This window comes from Odontesthes bonariensis, chromosome 14, assembly GCF_027942865.1.
Source record: "Odontesthes bonariensis isolate fOdoBon6 chromosome 14, fOdoBon6.hap1, whole genome shotgun sequence".
In the NCBI taxonomy this organism is placed as follows: Eukaryota; Metazoa; Chordata; class Actinopteri; order Atheriniformes; family Atherinopsidae; genus Odontesthes; species Odontesthes bonariensis.
This window is the reverse complement of record NC_134519.1, coordinates 81413-98943: the sequence shown is the minus strand read 5'-3', so window position 1 is coordinate 98943 and position 17531 is coordinate 81413. Positions and strand designations below refer to the sequence as shown.

The window sequence follows — 17531 nt, the reverse complement described above, 5'->3', positions numbered from 1 at the left end:
AGAACTGTCAGTGGTTCTGAAAGAGTGAGAACTGTTAGTGGTTCTGAAACTGTGAGAACTGTTAGTGGTTCTGAAAGAGTGAGAACTGTTAGTGGTTCTGAAACTGTGAGAACTGTTAGTGGTTCTGAAAGAGTGAGAACTGTTAGTGGTTCTGAAAGAGTGAGAACTGTTAGTGGTTCTGAAAGTGTGAGAACTGTTAGTGGTTCTGAAAGTGTGAGAACTGTTAGTGGTTCTGAAACTGTGAGAACTGTTAGTGGTTCTGAAACTGTGAGAACTGTTAGTGGTTCTGAAACTGTGAGAACTGTTAGTGGTTCTGAATCTGTGAGAACTGTTATTGGTTCTGAAACTGTGAGAACTGTCAGTGGTTCTGAATCTGTGAAAACTGTCAGTGGTTCTGAAACTAAGAGAACTGTCAGTTGTTCTGAATCTGTAAGAACTGTTAGTGGTTCTGAAAGTGTGAGAACTGTCAGTGGTTCTGAATCTGTGAGAACTGTTTGTGGTTTTGAATGTGTGAGAACTGTTAGTGGTTCTGAAAGAGTGAGAACTGTTAGTGGTTCTGAATGTGTGAGAACTGTTAGTGGTTCTGAAAGTGTGAGAACTGTTATTGGTTCTGAAAGTGTGAGAACTGTCAGTGGTTCTGAATCTGTGAGAACTGTTAGTGGTTCTGAATCTGTGAGAACTGTCAGTGGTTCTGAAAGTGTGAGAACTGTCAGTGGTTCTGAATCTGTGAGAACTGTCAGTGGTTCTGAAAGTGTGAGAACTGTCAGTGGTTCTGAAAGAGTGAGAACTGTCCGTGGTTCTGAATCTGTGAGAACTGTTAGTGGTTCTGAAAGTGTGAGAACTGTTAGTGGTTCTGAAAGTGTGAGAACTGTTAGTGGTTCTGAAAGTGTGAGAACTGTTAGTGGTTCTGAAAGTGTGAGAACTGTCAGTGGTTCTGAAAGTGTGAGAACTGTCAGTGGTTCTGAATCTGTGAGAACTGTCAGTGGTTCTGAATCTGTGAGAACTGTCAGTGGTTCTGAAAGTGTGAGAACTGTCAGTGGTTCTGAAAGTGTGAGAACTGTCAGTGGTTCTGAAAGTGTGAGAACTGTCAGTGGTTCTGAAAGTGTGAGAGCTGTTAGTGGTTCTGAAAGTGTGAGAACTGTTAGTGGTTCTGAAAGTGTGAGAACTGTCAGTGGTTCTGAATCTGTGAGAACTGTTAGTGGTTCTGAATCTGTGAGAACTGTCAGTGGTTCTGAAACTGCGAGAACTGTCAGTGGTTCTGAAAGAGTGAGAACTGTTAGTGGTTCTGAATCTGTGAGAACTGTTAGTGGTTCTGAAAGTGTGAGAGCTGTTAGTGGTTCTGAATCTGTGAGAACTGTCAGTGGTTCTGAAACTGTGAGAACTGTCAGTGGTTCTGAAAGTGTGAGAACTGTCAGTGGTTCTGAAAGTGTGAGAACTGTTAGTGGTTCTGAAAGTGTGAGAACTGTTAGTGGTTCTGAAAGTGTGAGAACTGTTAGTGGTTCTGAAAGTGTGAGAACTGTCAGTGGTTCTGAAACTGTGAGAACTGTTAGTGGTTCTGAAAGTGTGAGAACTGTCAGTGGTTCTGAAAGTGTGAGAACTGTTATTGGTTCTGAAAGTGTGAGAACTGGTAGTGGTTCTGAATCTTTGAGAACTGTCAGTGGTTCTGAAACTGCGAGAACTGTTAGTGGTTCTGAAACTGTGAGAACTGTCAGTGGTTCTGAAAGAGTGAGAGCTGTTAGTGGTTCTGAATCTGTGAGAACTGTTAGTGGTTCTGAAAGTGTGAGAGCTGTTAGTGGTTCTGAATCTGTGAGAACTGTCAGTGGTTCTGAAACTGTGAGAACTGTTAGTGGTTCTGAAAGTGTGAGAACTGTTAGTGGCTCTGAAAGAGTGAGAACTGTCGGTGGTTCTGAAAGAGTGAGAACTGTCAGTGTTTCTGAAACTGCGAGAACTGTCAGTGGTTCTGAAAGTGTGAGAACTGTTAGTGGTTCTGAAACTGTGAGAACTGTCGGTGGTTCTGAAAGAGTGAGAACTGTCAGTGGTTCTGAAACTGCGAGAACTGTCAGTGGTTCTGAAACTGCGAGAACTGTTAGTGGTTCTGAAACTGTGAGAACTGTCAGTAGTTCTGAAAGAGTGAGAACTGTTAGTGGTTCTGAAACTGTGAGAACTGTCAGTGGTTCTGAAAGAGTTAGAACTGTCAGTGGTTCTGAAAGAATGAGAACTGTTAGTGGTTCTGAAACTGTTAGAACTGTTAGTGGTTCTGAAAGAGTGAGAACTGTTAGTGGTTCTGAAAGAGTGAGAGCTGTTAGTGGTTCTGAATCTGTGAGAACTGTCAGTGGTTCTGAAACTGTGAGAACTGTTAGTGGTTCTGAATCTGTGAGAACTGTCAGTGGTTCTGAAAGTGTGAGAACTGTTAGTGGTTCTGAAAGTGTGAGAACTGTTAGTGGTTCTGAAAGAGTGAGAACTGTCGGTGGTTCTGAAAGAGTGAGAACTGTCAGTGGTTCTGAAAGAGTGAGAACTGTCGGTGGTTCTGAAAGAGTGAGAACTGTCAGTGGTTCTGAAACTGCGAGAACTGTCAGTGGTTCTGAAACTGCGAGAACTGTTAGTGGTTCTGAAAGAGTGAGAACTGTCAGTGGTTCTGAAAGAGTGAGAACTGTTAGTGGTTCTGAAACTGTGAGAACTGTTAGTGGTTCTGAAAGAGTGAGAACTGTTAGTGGTTCTGAAACTGTGAGAACTGTTAGTGGTTCTGAAAGAGTGAGAACTGTTAGTGGTTCTGAAAGAGTGAGAACTGTTAGTGGTTCTGAAAGTGTGAGAACTGTTAGTGGTTCTGAAACTGTGAGAACTGTTAGTGGTTCTGAAACTGTGAGAACTGTTAGTGGTTCTGAAACTGTGAGAACTGTTAGTGGTTCTGAAACTGTGAGAACTGTTAGTGGTTCTGAATCTGTGAGAACTGTTATTGGTTCTGAAACTGTGAGAACTGTCAGTGGTTCTGAATCTGTGAAAACTGTCAGTGGTTCTGAAACTAAGAGAACTGTCAGTTGTTCTGAATCTGTAAGAACTGTTAGTGGTTCTGAAAGTGTGAGAACTGTCAGTGGTTCTGAATCTGTGAGAACTGTTTGTGGTTTTGAATGTGTGAGAACTGTTAGTGGTTCTGAAAGAGTGAGAACTGTTAGTGGTTCTGAATGTGTGAGAACTGTTAGTGGTTCTGAAAGTGTGAGAACTGTTATTGGTTCTGAAAGTGTGAGAACTGTCAGTGGTTCTGAATCTGTGAGAACTGTTAGTGGTTCTGAATCTGTGAGAACTGTCAGTGGTTCTGAAAGTGTGAGAACTGTCAGTGGTTCTGAATCTGTGAGAACTGTCAGTGGTTCTGAAAGTGTGAGAACTGTCAGTGGTTCTGAATCTGTGAGAACTGTTTGTGGTTTTGAATGTGTGAGAACTGTTAGTGGTTCTGAAAGAGAGAGAACTGTTAGTGGTTCTGAATGTGTGAGAACTGTTAGTGGTTCTGAAAGTGTGAGAACTGTTATTGGTTCTGAATGTGTGAGAACTGTCAGTGGTTCTGAAAGTGTGAGAACTGTCAGTGGTTCTGAATCTGTGAGAACTGTCAGTGGTTCTGAAAGTGTGAGAACTGTCAGTGGTTCTGAAAGAGTGAGAACTGTCCGTGGTTCTGAATCTGTGAGAACTGTTAGTGGTTCTGAAAGTGTGAGAACTGTTAGTGCTTCTGAAAGTGTGAGAACTGTTAGTGGTTCTGAAAGTGTGAGAACTGTTAGTGGTTCTGAAAGTGTGAGAACTGTCAGTGGTTCTGAAAGTGTGAGAACTGTCAGTGGTTCTGAATCTGTGAGAACTGTCAGTGGTTCTGAAAGTGTGAGAGCTGTTAGTGGTTCTGAATCTGTGAGAACTGTCAGTGGTTCTGAAACTGTGAGAACTGTTAGTGGTTCTGAAAGTGTGAGAACTGTCAGTGGTTCTGAAAGTGTGAGAACTGTTAGTGGTTCTGAAAGTGTGAGAACTGTTATTGGTTCTGAAAGTGTGAGAACTGGTAGTGGTTCTGAATCTTTGAGAACTGTCAGTGGTTCTGAAACTGCGAGAACTGTTAGTGGTTCTGAAACTGTGAGAACTGTCAGTGGTTCTGAAAGAGTGAGAGCTGTTAGTGGTTCTGAATCTGTGAGAACTGTTAGTGGTTCTGAAAGTGTGAGAACTGTTAGTGGCTCTGAAAGAGTGAGAACTGTCAGTGTTTCTGAAACTGCGAGAACTGTCAGTGGTTCTGAAAGTGTGAGAACTGTTAGTGGTTCTGAATCTGTGAGAACTGTTAGTGGCTCTGAAAGTGTGAGAACTGTCGGTGGTTCTGAAAGAGTGAGAACTGTCAGTGTTTCTGAAACTGCGAGAACTGTCAGTGGTTCTGAAAGTGTGAGAACTGTTAGTGGTTCTGAAACTGTGAGAACTGTCGGTGGTTCTGAAAGAGTGAGAACTGTCAGTGGTTCTGAAACTGCGAGAACTGTCAGTGGTTCTGAAACTGCGAGAACTGTTAGTGGTTCTGAAACTGTGAGAACTGTCAGTAGTTCTGAAAGAGTGAGAACTGTTAGTGGTTCTGAAACTGTGAGAACTGTTAGTGGTTCTGAAAGAGTTAGAACTGTCAGTGGTTCTGAAATTGTGAGAACTGTTAGTGGTTCTGAATCTGTGAGAACTGTTAGTGGTTCTGAAAGTGTGAGAGCTGTTAGTGGTTCTGAATCTGTGAGAACTGTTAGTGGTTCTGAAAGAGTGAGAACTGTCAGTGGTTCTGAAAGAGTTAGAACTGTCAGTGGTTCTGAAAGAATGAGAACTGTTAGTGGTTCTGAAACTGTGAGAACTGTTAGTGGTTCTGAAAGAGTGAGAACTGTTAGTGGTTCTGAAAGAGTGAGAGCTGTTAGTGGTTCTGAATCTGTGAGAACTGTCAGTGGTTCTGAAACTGTGAGAACTGTTAGTGGTTCTGAATCTGTGAGAACTGTCAGTGGTTCTGAAACTGTGAGAACTGTTAGTGGTTCTGAAAGTGTGAGAACTGTTAGTGGTTCTGAAAGAGTGAGAACTGTCGGTGGTTCTGAAAGAGTGAGAACTGTCAGTGGTTCTGAAAGAGTGAGAACTGTCGGTGGTTCTGAAAGAGTGAGAACTGTCAGTGGTTCTGAAACTGCGAGAACTGTCAGTGGTTCTGAAACTGCGAGAACTGTTAGTGGTTCTGAAAGAGTGAGAACTGTCAGTGGTTCTGAAAGAGTGAGAACTGTTAGTGGTTCTGAAACTGTGAGAACTGTTAGTGGTTCTGAAAGAGTGAGAACTGTTAGTGGTTCTGAAACTGTGAGAACTGTTAGTGGTTCTGAAAGAGTGAGAACTGTTAGTGGTTCTGAAAGAGTGAGAACTGTTAGTGGTTCTGAAAGTGTGAGAACTGTTAGTGGTTCTGAAAGTGTGAGAACTGTTAGTGGTTCTGAAACTGTGAGAACTGTTAGTGGTTCTGAAACTGTGAGAACTGTTAGTGGTTCTGAAACTGTGAGAACTGTTAGTGGTTCTGAATCTGTGAGAACTGTTATTGGTTCTGAAACTGTGAGAACTGTCAGTGGTTCTGAATCTGTGAAAACTGTCAGTGGTTCTGAAACTAAGAGAACTGTCAGTTGTTCTGAATCTGTAAGAACTGTTAGTGGTTCTGAAAGTGTGAGAACTGTCAGTGGTTCTGAATCTGTGAGAACTGTTTGTGGTTTTGAATGTGTGAGAACTGTTAGTGGTTCTGAAAGAGTGAGAACTGTTAGTGGTTCTGAATGTGTGAGAACTGTTAGTGGTTCTGAAAGTGTGAGAACTGTTATTGGTTCTGAAAGTGTGAGAACTGTCAGTGGTTCTGAATCTGTGAGAACTGTTAGTGGTTCTGAATCTGTGAGAACTGTCAGTGGTTCTGAAAGTGTGAGAACTGTCAGTGGTTCTGAATCTGTGAGAACTGTCAGTGGTTCTGAAAGTGTGAGAACTGTCAGTGGTTCTGAAAGAGTGAGAACTGTCCGTGGTTCTGAATCTGTGAGAACTGTTAGTGGTTCTGAAAGTGTGAGAACTGTTAGTGGTTCTGAAAGTGTGAGAACTGTTAGTGGTTCTGAAAGTGTGAGAACTGTTAGTGGTTCTGAAAGTGTGAGAACTGTCAGTGGTTCTGAAAGTGTGAGAACTGTCAGTGGTTCTGAATCTGTGAGAACTGTCAGTGGTTCTGAATCTGTGAGAACTGTCAGTGGTTCTGAAAGTGTGAGAACTGTCAGTGGTTCTGAAAGTGTGAGAACTGTCAGTGGTTCTGAAAGTGTGAGAACTGTCAGTGGTTCTGAAAGTGTGAGAGCTGTTAGTGGTTCTGAAAGTGTGAGAACTGTTAGTGGTTCTGAAAGTGTGAGAACTGTCAGTGGTTCTGAATCTGTGAGAACTGTTAGTGGTTCTGAATCTGTGAGAACTGTCAGTGGTTCTGAAACTGCGAGAACTGTCAGTGGTTCTGAAAGAGTGAGAACTGTTAGTGGTTCTGAATCTGTGAGAACTGTTAGTGGTTCTGAAAGTGTGAGAGCTGTTAGTGGTTCTGAATCTGTGAGAACTGTCAGTGGTTCTGAAACTGTGAGAACTGTCAGTGGTTCTGAAAGTGTGAGAACTGTCAGTGGTTCTGAAAGTGTGAGAACTGTTAGTGGTTCTGAAAGTGTGAGAACTGTTAGTGGTTCTGAAAGTGTGAGAACTGTTAGTGGTTCTGAAAGTGTGAGAACTGTCAGTGGTTCTGAAACTGTGAGAACTGTTAGTGGTTCTGAAAGTGTGAGAACTGTCAGTGGTTCTGAAAGTGTGAGAACTGTTAGTGGTTCTGAAAGTGTGAGAACTGTTAGTGGTTCTGAAAGTGTGAGAACTGTTAGTGGTTCTGAAAGTGTGAGAACTGTTAGTGGTTCTGAAAGTGTGAGAACTGTTATTGGTTCTGAAAGTGTGAGAACTGGTAGTGGTTCTGAATCTTTGAGAACTGTCAGTGGTTCTGAAACTGCGAGAACTGTTAGTGGTTCTGAAACTGTGAGAACTGTCAGTGGTTCTGAAAGAGTGAGAGCTGTTAGTGGTTCTGAATCTGTGAGAACTGTTAGTGGTTCTGAAAGTGTGAGAGCTGTTAGTGGTTCTGAATCTGTGAGAACTGTCAGTGGTTCTGAAACTGTGAGAACTGTTAGTGGTTCTGAAAGTGTGAGAACTGTTAGTGGCTCTGAAAGAGTGAGAACTGTCGGTGGTTCTGAAAGAGTGAGAACTGTCAGTGTTTCTGAAACTGCGAGAACTGTCAGTGGTTCTGAAACTGCGAGAACTGTTAGTGGTTCTGAAACTGTGAGAACTGTCGGTGGTTCTGAAAGAGTGAGAACTGTCAGTGGTTCTGAAACTGCGAGAACTGTCAGTGGTTCTGAAACTGCGAGAACTTTTAGTGGTTCTGAAACTGTGAGAACTGTCAGTAGTTCTGAAAGAGTGAGAACTGTTAGTGGTTCTGAAACTGTGAGAACTGTTAGTGGTTCTGAAAGAGTTAGAACTGTCAGTGGTTCTGAAAGTGTGAGAACTGTTAGTGGTTCTGAATCTGTGAGAACTGTTAGTGGTTCTGAAAGTGTGAGAGCTGTTAGTGGTTCTGAATCTGTGAGAACTGTTAGTGGTTCTGAAAGAGTGAGAACTGTCAGTGGTTCTGAAAGAGTTAGAACTGTCAGTGGTTCTGAAAGAATGAGAACTGTTAGTGGTTCTGAAACTGTGAGAACTGTTAGTGGTTCTGAATCTGTGAGAACTGTCAGTGGTTCTGAAACTGTGAGAACTGTTAGTGGTTCTGAATCTGTGAGAACTGTCAGTGGTTCTGAAACTGTGAGAACTGTTAGTGGTTCTGAAAGTGTGAGAACTGTTAGTGGTTCTGAAAGAGTGAGAACTGTCGGTGGTTCTGAAAGAGTGAGAACTGTCAGTGGTTCTGAAACTGCGAGAACTGTCAGTGGTTTTGAAACTGCGAGAACTGTTAGTGGTTCTGAAACTGTGAGAACTGTCAGTAGTTCTGAAAGAGTGAGAACTGTTAGTGGTTCTGAAACTGTGAGAACTGTTAGTGGTTCTGAAAGAGTGAGAACTGTTAGTGGTTCTGAAACTGTGAGAACTGTTAGTGGTTCTGAAAGAGTGAGAACTGTTAGTGGTTCTGAAAGAGTGAGAACTGTTAGTGGTTCTGAAAGTGTGAGAACTGTTAGTGGTTCTGAAACTGTGAGAACTGTTAGTGGTTCTGAAAGAGTGAGAACTGTTAGTGGTTCTGAAACTGTGAGAACTGTTAGTGGTTCTGAATCTGTGAGAACTGTTATTGGTTCTGAAACTGTGAGAACTGTCAGTGGTTCTGAATCTGTGAAAACTGTCAGTGGTTCTGAAACTAAGAGAACTGTCAGTTGTTCTGAATCTGTAAGAACTGTTAGTGGTTCTGAAAGTGTGAGAACTGTTAGTGGTTCTGAATCTGTGAGAACTGTCAGTGGTTTTGAATGTGTGAGAACTGTTAGTGGTTCTGAAAGAGTGAGAACTGTTAGTGGTTCTGAATGTGTGAGAACTGTTAGTGGTTCTGAAAGTGTGAGAACTGTTATTGGTTCTGAAAGTGTGAGAACTGTCAGTGGTTCTGAATCTGTGAGAACTGTTAGTGGTTCTGAATCTGTGAGAACTGTCAGTGGTTCTGAAAGTGTGAGAACTGTCAGTGGTTCTGAATCTGTGAGAACTGTCAGTGGTTCTGAAAGTGTGAGAACTGTCAGTGGTTCTGAAAGAGTGAGAACTGTCTGTGGTTCTGAATCTGTGAGAACTGTTAGTGGATCTGAAAGTGTGAGAACTGTTAGTGGTTCTGAAAGTGTGAGAACTGTTAGTGGTTCTGAAAGTTTGAGAACTGTTAGTGCTTCTGAAAGTGTGAGAACTGTTAGTGGTTCTGAATCTGTGAGAACTGTTAGTGGTTCTGAAACTGTGAGAACTGTCAGTGGTTCTGAAACTCTGAGAACTGTCAGTGGTTCTGAAACTCTGAGAGCTGTTAGTGGTTCTGAAAGTGTGAGAACTGTCAGTGGTTCTGAAAGTGTGAGAACTGTCAGTGGTTCTGAAAGTGTGAGAACTGTCAGTGGTTCTGAAAGTGTGAGAACTGTCAGTGGTTCTGAAAGTGTGAGAACTGTTAGTGGTTCTGAAAGTGTGAGAACTGTCAGTGGTTTTGAAAGTGTGAGAGCTGTCAGTGGTTCTGAAAGTGTGATAGTTGTCAGTGGTTCTGAATCTGTGAGAACTGTTAGTGGTTCTGAATCTGTGAGAACTGTCAGTGGTTCTGAAACTGCGAGAACTGTTAGTGGTTCTGAAACTGTGAGAACTGTCAGTGGTTCTGAAAGAGTGAGAACTGTTAGTGGTTCTGAATCTGTGAGAACTGTTAGTGGTTCTGAATCTGTGAGAACTGTCAGTGGTTCTGAAACTGTGAGAACTGTTAGTGGTTCTGAAAGTGTGAGAACTGTCAGTGGTTCTGAAAGTGTGAGAACTGTTAGTGGTTCTGAAAGTTTGAGAACTGTTATTGGTTCTGAAAGTGTGAGAACTGTCAGTGGTTCTGAATCTGTGAGAACTGGTAGTGGTTCTGAATCTGTGAGAACTGTCAGTGGTTCTGAAAGTGTGAGAACTGTCAGTGGTTCTGAAAGTGTGAGAACTGTCAGTGGTTCTGAAAGTGTGAGAACTGTCAGTGGTTCTGAAAGTGTGAGAACTGTCAGTGGTTCTGAAAGAGTGAGAACTGTTAGTGGTTCTGAAAGAGTGAGAACTGTTAGTGGTTCTGAAAGAGTGAGAACTGTTAGTGGTTCTGAAACTGTGAGAACTGTCAGTGGTTCTGAAAGTGTGAGAACTGTTAGTGGTTCTGAAACTGTGAGAATTTTCAGTGGTTCTGAAAGTGTGAGAACTGTTAGTGGTTCTGAAAGAGTGAGAACTGTTAGTGGTTCTGAAACTGTGAGAATTGTCAGTGGTTCTGAAAGTGTAAGAACTGTTAGTGGTTCTGAATCTGTTAGAACTGTTAGTGGTTCTGAAACTGTGAGAACTGTTGGTGGTTCTGAATCTGTGAGAACTGTTAGTGGTTCTTAATCTGTGAGAACTGTCAGTGGTTCTTAATCTGTGAGAACTGTCAGTGGTTCTGAAAGAATGAGAACTGTTAGTGGTTCTGAAACTGTGAGAACTGTTAGTGGTTCTGAAAGAGTGAGAACTGTTAATGGTTCTGAAACTGTGAGAACTGTTAGTGGTTCTGAAAGTGTGAGGACTGTCAGTGGTTCTGAAAGTGTGAGAACTGTCAGTGGTTCTGAAAGTGTGAGAACTGTTAGTGGTTCTGAGAGAGTGAGAACTGTTAGTGGTTCTGAAAGAGTGAGAACTGTTAGTGGTTCTGAAAGAGTGAGAACTGTTAGTGGTTCTGAAAGAGTGAGAACTGTTAGTGGTTCTGAAACTGTGAGAACTGTCAGTGGTTCTGAAAGTGTGAGAACTGTTAGTGGTTCTGAAACTGTGAGAACTGTCAGTGGTTCTGAAACTGTGAGAACTGTTAGTGGTTCTGAAACTGTGAGAACTGTTAGTGGTTCTGAATCTGTGAGAACTGTTAGTTGTTCTGAAAGAGTGAGAACTGTTAGTGGTTCTGAAAGAGTGAGAACTGTCAGTGGTTCTGAATCTGTAAGAACTGTTAGTGGTTCTGAATCTGTAAGAACTGTTAGTGGTTCTGAAAGAGTGAGAACTGTTAGTGGTTCTGAAAGAGTGAGAACTGTCAGTGGTTCTGAAAGAGAGAACTCTCAGTGGTTCTGAAAGAGTGAGAACTGTCAGTGGTTCTGAAACTGTGAGAACTGTCAGTGGTTCTGAAAGAGTGAGAACTGTCAGTGGTTCTGAAACTGTGAGAACTGTCAGTCGTTCTGAAAGAGTGAGAACTGTCAGTGGTTCTGAAACTGTGATAACTGTCAGTGGTTCTGAATCTGTGAGAACTGTTATTGGTTCTGAAACTTTGAGAACTGTCAGTGGTTCTGAATCTGTGAGAACTGTCAGTGGTTCTGAATCTGTGAGACCTGTCAGTGGTTCTGAAAGTGTGAGAACTGTCAGTGGTTCTGAAAGAGTGAGAACTGTTAGTGGTTCTGAAAGTGTGAGAACTGTCAGTGGTTCTGAAACTGTGAGAACTGTTAGTGGTTCTGAATCTGTGAGAACTGTTAGTGGTTCTGAAAGTGTGAGAACTGTTAGTGGTTCTGAATCTGTGAGAACTGTTAGTGGTTGTAAAAGTGTGAGAACTGTCAGTGGTTCTGAAAGAGTGAGAACTGTTAGTGGTTCTGAATCTGTGAGAACTGTCAGTGGTTCTGAAAGAATGAGAACTGTTAGTGGTTCTGAAACTGTGAGAACTGTTAGTGGTTCTGAAAGAATGAGAACTGTCAGTGGTTCTGAATCTGTGAGAACTGTTAGTGGTTGTAAAAGTGTGAGAACTGTCAGTGGTTCTGAAAGAGTGAGAACTGTTAGTGGTTCTGAAACTGTGAGAACTGTCAGTGGTTCTGAAACTGTGAGAACTGTCAGTGGTTCTGAAAGTGTGAGAGCTGTTAGTGGTTCTGAATCTGTGAGAACTGTCAGTGGTTCTGAAAGAGTGAGAACTGTCAGTGGTTCTGAAACTGCGAGAACTGTCAGTGGTTCTGAAACTGCGAGAACTGTTAGTGGTTCTGAAAGTGTGAGAACTGTTAGTGGTTCTGAAAGTGTGAGAACTGTCAGTGGTTCTGAAACTGTGAGAACTGTTAGTGGTTCTGAAAGAGTGAGAACTGTTAGTGGTTCTGAAAGTGTGAGAACTGTTAGTGGTTCTGAAAGTGTGAGAACTGTTAGTGGTTCTGAAACTGTGAGAACTGTTAGTGGTTCTGAAAGAGTGAGAACTGTTAGTGGTTCTGAAAGTGTGAGAACTGTTAGTGGTTCTGAAAGTGTGAGAACTGTCAGTGGTTCTGAATCTATAAGAACTGTCCATGGTTCTGAAACTGTAAGAACTGTTAGTGGTTCTGAAAGAGTGAGAACTGTTAGTTGTTCTGAATCTGTGAGAACTGTTAGTGGTTCTGAAAGAGTGAGAACTGTCAGTGGTTCTGAAAGAGTGAGAACTGTCAGTGGTTCTGAAAGAGTGAGAACTGTCAGTGGTTCTGAAAGAGTGAGAACTGTCAGTGGTTCTGAAGCTGTGAGAACTGTTAGTGGTTCTGAATCTGTGAGAACTGTTAGTGGTTCTGAAAGAGTGAGAACTGTCAGTGGTTCTGAAAGAGTGAGAACTGTTAGTGGTTCTGCAAGAGTGAGAACTGTTAGTGGTTCTGAAAGAGTGAGAACTGTCAGTGGTTCTGAAAGTGTGAGAACTGTCAGTGGTTCTGAATGTGTGAGAACTGTTAGTGGTTCTGAAAGAGTGAGAACTGTTAGTGGTTCTGCAAGAGTGAGAACTGTTAGTGGTTCTGAAAGAGTGAGAACTGTTAGTGGTTCTGAAAGTGTGAGAACTGTCCGTGGTTCTGAATGTGTGAGAACTGTTAGTGGTTCTGAATGTGTGAGAACTGTTAGTGGTTCTGAAAGTGTGAGAACTGTCCGTGGTTCTGAAAGAGTGAGAACTGTCCGTGGTTCTGAATGTGTGAGAACTGTTAGTGGTTCCTAAAGTGTGACAACTGTCCGTGGTTCTGAAAGTGTGAGAACTGTCAGTGGTTCTGAATTTATAAGAACTGTCAGTGTTTCTGAAACTGAGAGAACTCTCAGTGGTTCTGAATGTGTGAGAAGTGATCCTGATACCTAAAAAAGCGAAAAACTGATGTGATTAATCCTTCAGGTTCTGCAGAAGCTGGGGAAAGCAGATGAAACCAGAGATGAGCAGTTTGAACAAGTGGTCATCAACTTCAAGAGACAGGAGGTGAGGGATGCTTCACCTCTTTGTTGTTCTTCAGGTTTCAGATGAATGATGACAGAGAAAAGGTTTCAGGAACTTAGTTAGTTTACAGGTCTTATCTTCTGGGATCTTTCTGTCTCAACACTGATGTTCATCTTTGACCAACATGAACTCAGCTGCAGTTAAAAATCCACCCTGTCAAATGCCTCTGTTAACTAACGAGCTGTGTCTCCTGTCAGTCTGAAGGATCCCGGCTGCAGAGGGAGATGAAGGCCTACATGGCGTCCATTAAAGGTGACTCTGTTTGGTCTGCCTGTACATCTTACATCACCCTTTGTCAGTCAGCTGATCGTCTGATGTTCTTTACACAGGGATGCAGCAGGCCTCCATCAACCTGAGCCAGTCTCTGCACGAGGTGTACGAGCCGGACTGGCACGGAAAAGACGACGTCCTGACCATCGGAAAGGTAAGGGTTGGGGTTAGGGTTAGGGTTAGGTGTTAGGGTTTTTACTCAGTGGCTCCCCTCCTACGTAACGTCCCAGTTCAGACTCCTGTTCAGTCACCATGGAGTTTGGTAAAGGTGCCAGGGGGGTGCACTGTCGCTCAGGACCCGGCTGGTGGCTGCTGCGTGTACTGGAATGGTCTTGGAGTAACTCAGGAGGCCGTGGGAAACTTTTCAAGTGGGTGTGATAGACACAGGGTCCATATCGGTGTGTATTATGTGCTGTAAGGGGGGGAGATGAGAGTGGAGTACGGGAAGTCGTGGGTGCAATCGGGATTTTGGATAAAATTATGAAAATTCATATTTGGACATTAATATTTCCTAAATGTGTCTTGGAGGGTTTTGACTTGGGTTTAGGGCCTTAGTCCTGTGACCTTAGGTTTAGGGTAAGTGGCAGAGAAAGGTTATAACCAAGGGAGGTCGTGGGTCTAATTAGGGTTTAGGAAAAAAACTTTGAAAAATGAAAAATATATCTAATACATTTTTTAGGGTCTGGATGGATGTGCTGATGTGTGGGTGGAGCCTCTGTGGTTTTCCTGATGCAAGTCTTTGCTTTATGTGTCTGTGTTTCCTGTAGGACTGCGATGCATTGTGGGAAGACTTCCATAACAAAGTGGTGGACTCCACCCTGCTGAACCTGGATGCGTACTTGCAACAATTTCCAGACCTCAAGGTAAAAACAAAAAGATTTTTTTCTGGTTAAATAATAAACAGGAAAGGATAATAAAACGACGTGTGGGGACTTTCAGACTCGAGTGGCAAAGAGAAGTCGGAAACTCATTGACTTTGACAGCGCTCGTCATCATGTGGAGACTCTGCAGACGTCTGGGCTGAAGAACGACCGCAAAATAATGAAGGTGAGTCTGTGGTTGGACCCCATGGAGAAAAGTAAGAGACATTCTTTCATTCTACCTGTGCTGGTGTTTTTCTTCGTGTTTTTATGCTACCCATTCAGAGACTATGAGTGTTTGTTGAGTTCATAGCTTGTGTGTGCAGGCAGAAGACGAGTTGAAAAAGGCTCAGAGAGTCTTTGATGAGCTGAACGTTGGTCTGCAGGATGAACTGCCGACGCTCTGGGATCGGTGAGTCGGACCAGACACACCTGTTTAAGCTACGCTACAGGTAAACAGGAAGCCATCCCAGCAGTCATCATGATCCGTAAGGCCCTGCCTTTCAGCAAAGGATAAACTCCCGTTCTTACCTGTCGTCAGTTAGTCAGAACAGAATGTGATGTTTTATTTTCCTGAACTCTGCTTTGGCATTAGAGACTCTCCTTTTTAAACCCTGCTGCCTCCTGGTTTGATGAGGCGTTTTAAGCAGCCTGTCTTTATGTTTAACAGCAACAGCAACAGTGAAGGGAAGGATAGGGTTAGGACCAGGGCCCAAATGGAAATCCATTGCATATATATAAAAATATGAAATGTATAATCGGCCATATATCAACAAGCACCTGCACCTCCTCACGACTCCACATCTGCCAACAAGACACTTTCCGACTTTTTCTCCGTTTACCTCTGCTTCTTTAATTTTGTGCTGTTCGCTTGGTTTTCTTATCCCCCAATACACTGCCCTCTATGTCACTTCCTCTATTTATGTTTATGCATTTAGCAGACGCTTTTATCCAAAGCAACTTGCAATTGAAAAAATATATAACATTACAGTTAACACCAAAGCTAACAATAAGCTACATAGAAGGAAACCACCAGTCAGACTCTGTCAGAGGGGACAGAGATAGAGAGCAGACATGGAGGGAAGTTCAGGGTCAGTGCAGGATAGGAGAAGCTCTCTGAAGAGCTGGGTCTCCTACAGTTTCTTGAAGATATTCAGGGACGCTCCTGTTCTGGTAGCACTCGGTAGGTCATTCCACCATCCTGGAACGACACATGAAAAGAGTCTGGATTGTCTTAAAGGGACAGTTCGCCTCTTTAACATGAAGCTGTATAACATCCCATATCAGCAACATCATTTATGAACATCTTCTTACCCCCTGCTGCGCCCTGTGAGCAGAGTTCCAGCCTCGTTTTGGTGTTGATGAAGGTAGTCCGGCTAGTTAGCTGGGGTTTAAAAAATAAAGCGTCTCGCTTCTCAGAACAATATGCGTTCAACAGAGTAATACATTTGCATCACAAAATGGTTCTACAGGAAAAAGTCAGACCTCACAATCGCTTGGCCCTATTTTCTCTCCCTTCGTATCACTGCCTGCGGCCGCACCTGTTACAGTGTTTGCTGCTCGGAACCCGGGACTGCTCGGTCTGCACAGCAGGCAGTGGTTTCTTGTTTCTAGCTACCATTGATGGAGCAAGAGATAGGGATTCAGTTTGGATGCAGATGCTGTGGTGTGTGGTTGGTTTGGCTGGAAAGACAAGCAGTTCAGTTTTAGAGAGGTTTAGTTGGAGGTGATGAGCTTTCATCCATTTTGATATGTCATAGAGACAGTTTGAGATTGGTGCTGAGACCGTGTGGTCGTCAGGTGGGAATGACAGATAGAGCTGGGTATCGTCAGCATAACTTTGGTATGAGAAGCCATGTGATGGGATGATCTGGCCCAGTGAGGTGGTATATATGGCAAAGAGAACAGGTCCCAGTTCTGAACCTTGGGGGACCCCTAGGTATCTCGCTGGATAGTCTGTTTACATTTCCCACTGTAAGCAAACTACACCAGGGTTCACTTGTAAGCGAACTGAAACCCCCGTTTTCGGGTGGACCGTTTTTGGTCCACACCAGAGCTCGGATGAGTGTTCACACTCTGAAGAAACGAACTCTGGTCTGTCGAAAGCCGACCAAACACCTCTGGTGTGAAAGCACCCTAACTCTCATTTTGGCTTCTTCCTCGAGGTAATAACCATCCCAGCTGTTTGAATTCATTACATACAGCATGTTTGGAAGTGCTGTATGACCCTGTGTGCACAGCATTAAAGACTAAAGACGATTATCTCCAGCCCAAAAGATTCCAGCCCCCTGTATTGCTTTGCCTCTTGGTGCTGAAGACATCAGAGCATCTGCCCAAGAAAACCCTCCTAAACGTTTTAAACCAGGTTTTGGTTTTCTGTTCTGCAGTCGGGTTGGCTTCTACATCAGCACCTTTAAGAATGTCACAAGTCTGGAGGCAAAGTTTCACCGGGAGATCTCACTGGTGAGTTTTCTACATTGATCTTCTTTTAAGTAAACCAGAAAATCAATCAGACTGGCCAACAGACTGATCACAGACATCAACAGCGTGACCAATAAGGTTATTACTGGACAACAGAACTCATACTCATGGACTGAAAAGCAATTTGTTTTCGTCTTGTATTCCAGGTGTGCAGGGAGCTGTATGAAGTGATGACCAAACTAGCTGAACAGCACTCTGACAAAATGTTCACGATCCAAGGAGCACCGAGGTAATCACAAGCTTTTACTGCTTTTCATCATAAAACAACGGCATAGTTTTTATGAAGGTGTTCAGGTTTCTGTCGGTGAATTGACTAACCCTAACCCCATTGTGTTGTATTAGATGTGTGTTTGTGAATGTGTTAGTCTGTCTAAAGAGTTGGGCATTCAGTGATAATTTGAGGTGATTTCTTTGACAGAAACCCGCAGTTTATGTTAAACACTAATTTATGTAGTTTATGTATCTTAGAGTTATATAATATTACACTGTGAGGCTGGGAAACAGGTTTATGAAGTCTGTTATTACATTTCTTTTCTTTTCAAAGGACATTTCAGAAACTGTGCTCCCTACATTGTTCATTAAAGATTAAAACAGCAATATGGGATTTTATTTTTAATCACTTGAGATCATTTAAATTGGTAATAAAGACCTGTATGAAGGTGTGTTGATAAAACCTGACACTGGCCAGTCAATCAGAACCGGGTGGTTTCTGTCATGTTCCTCAGTGATTCAGGACCACTGCGTCTCGCAAGAACCCCCTCACCACCAGAAGATGAGAGTCCACCCGAAAGCCCAGATGCTGGCTCGAATCACATGCTCCGCCCCGTCTCACCTGGACCACCACGCCCTAAATCCCCAATACAGGTAGCAGTAGATGTAGCTCAGTCCAGATCCATACAGATGGATCTGATCCAAACTGGATCTATGTCGATCTGAATAAATGTAATTCTCTATTTGATATAAATGTAGACAATCTAATTACATAAGTAATTAATAATGATTATAGATAACAGTGAGGGATGAGTGATAACTGATGAACAGAAACCAAGCAC

The 17531-nt window shown here is 42.9% G+C and overlaps 1 protein-coding gene across 6 annotated transcripts in view; it reads left to right on the top strand.

The window, feature by feature from the left end:
- amph (amphiphysin) overlaps positions 1-17531 on the top strand; it is a 67193-nt gene that overhangs the window by 30372 nt on the left and 19290 nt on the right. For all 6 annotated transcript variants that reach the window (XM_075482439.1, XM_075482438.1, XM_075482442.1 and 3 more), the window contains exons 2-10: positions 12770-12850; positions 13066-13120; positions 13198-13292; positions 13906-14001; positions 14078-14185; positions 14325-14410; positions 16386-16461; positions 16626-16708; positions 17205-17343. In XM_075482439.1, coding sequence (XP_075338554.1) covers positions 12770-12850; positions 13066-13120; positions 13198-13292; positions 13906-14001; positions 14078-14185; positions 14325-14410; positions 16386-16461; positions 16626-16708; positions 17205-17343 — 819 coding nt within the window. The remainder of the gene's footprint in view (positions 1-12769; positions 12851-13065; positions 13121-13197; positions 13293-13905; positions 14002-14077; positions 14186-14324; positions 14411-16385; positions 16462-16625; positions 16709-17204; positions 17344-17531) is intronic.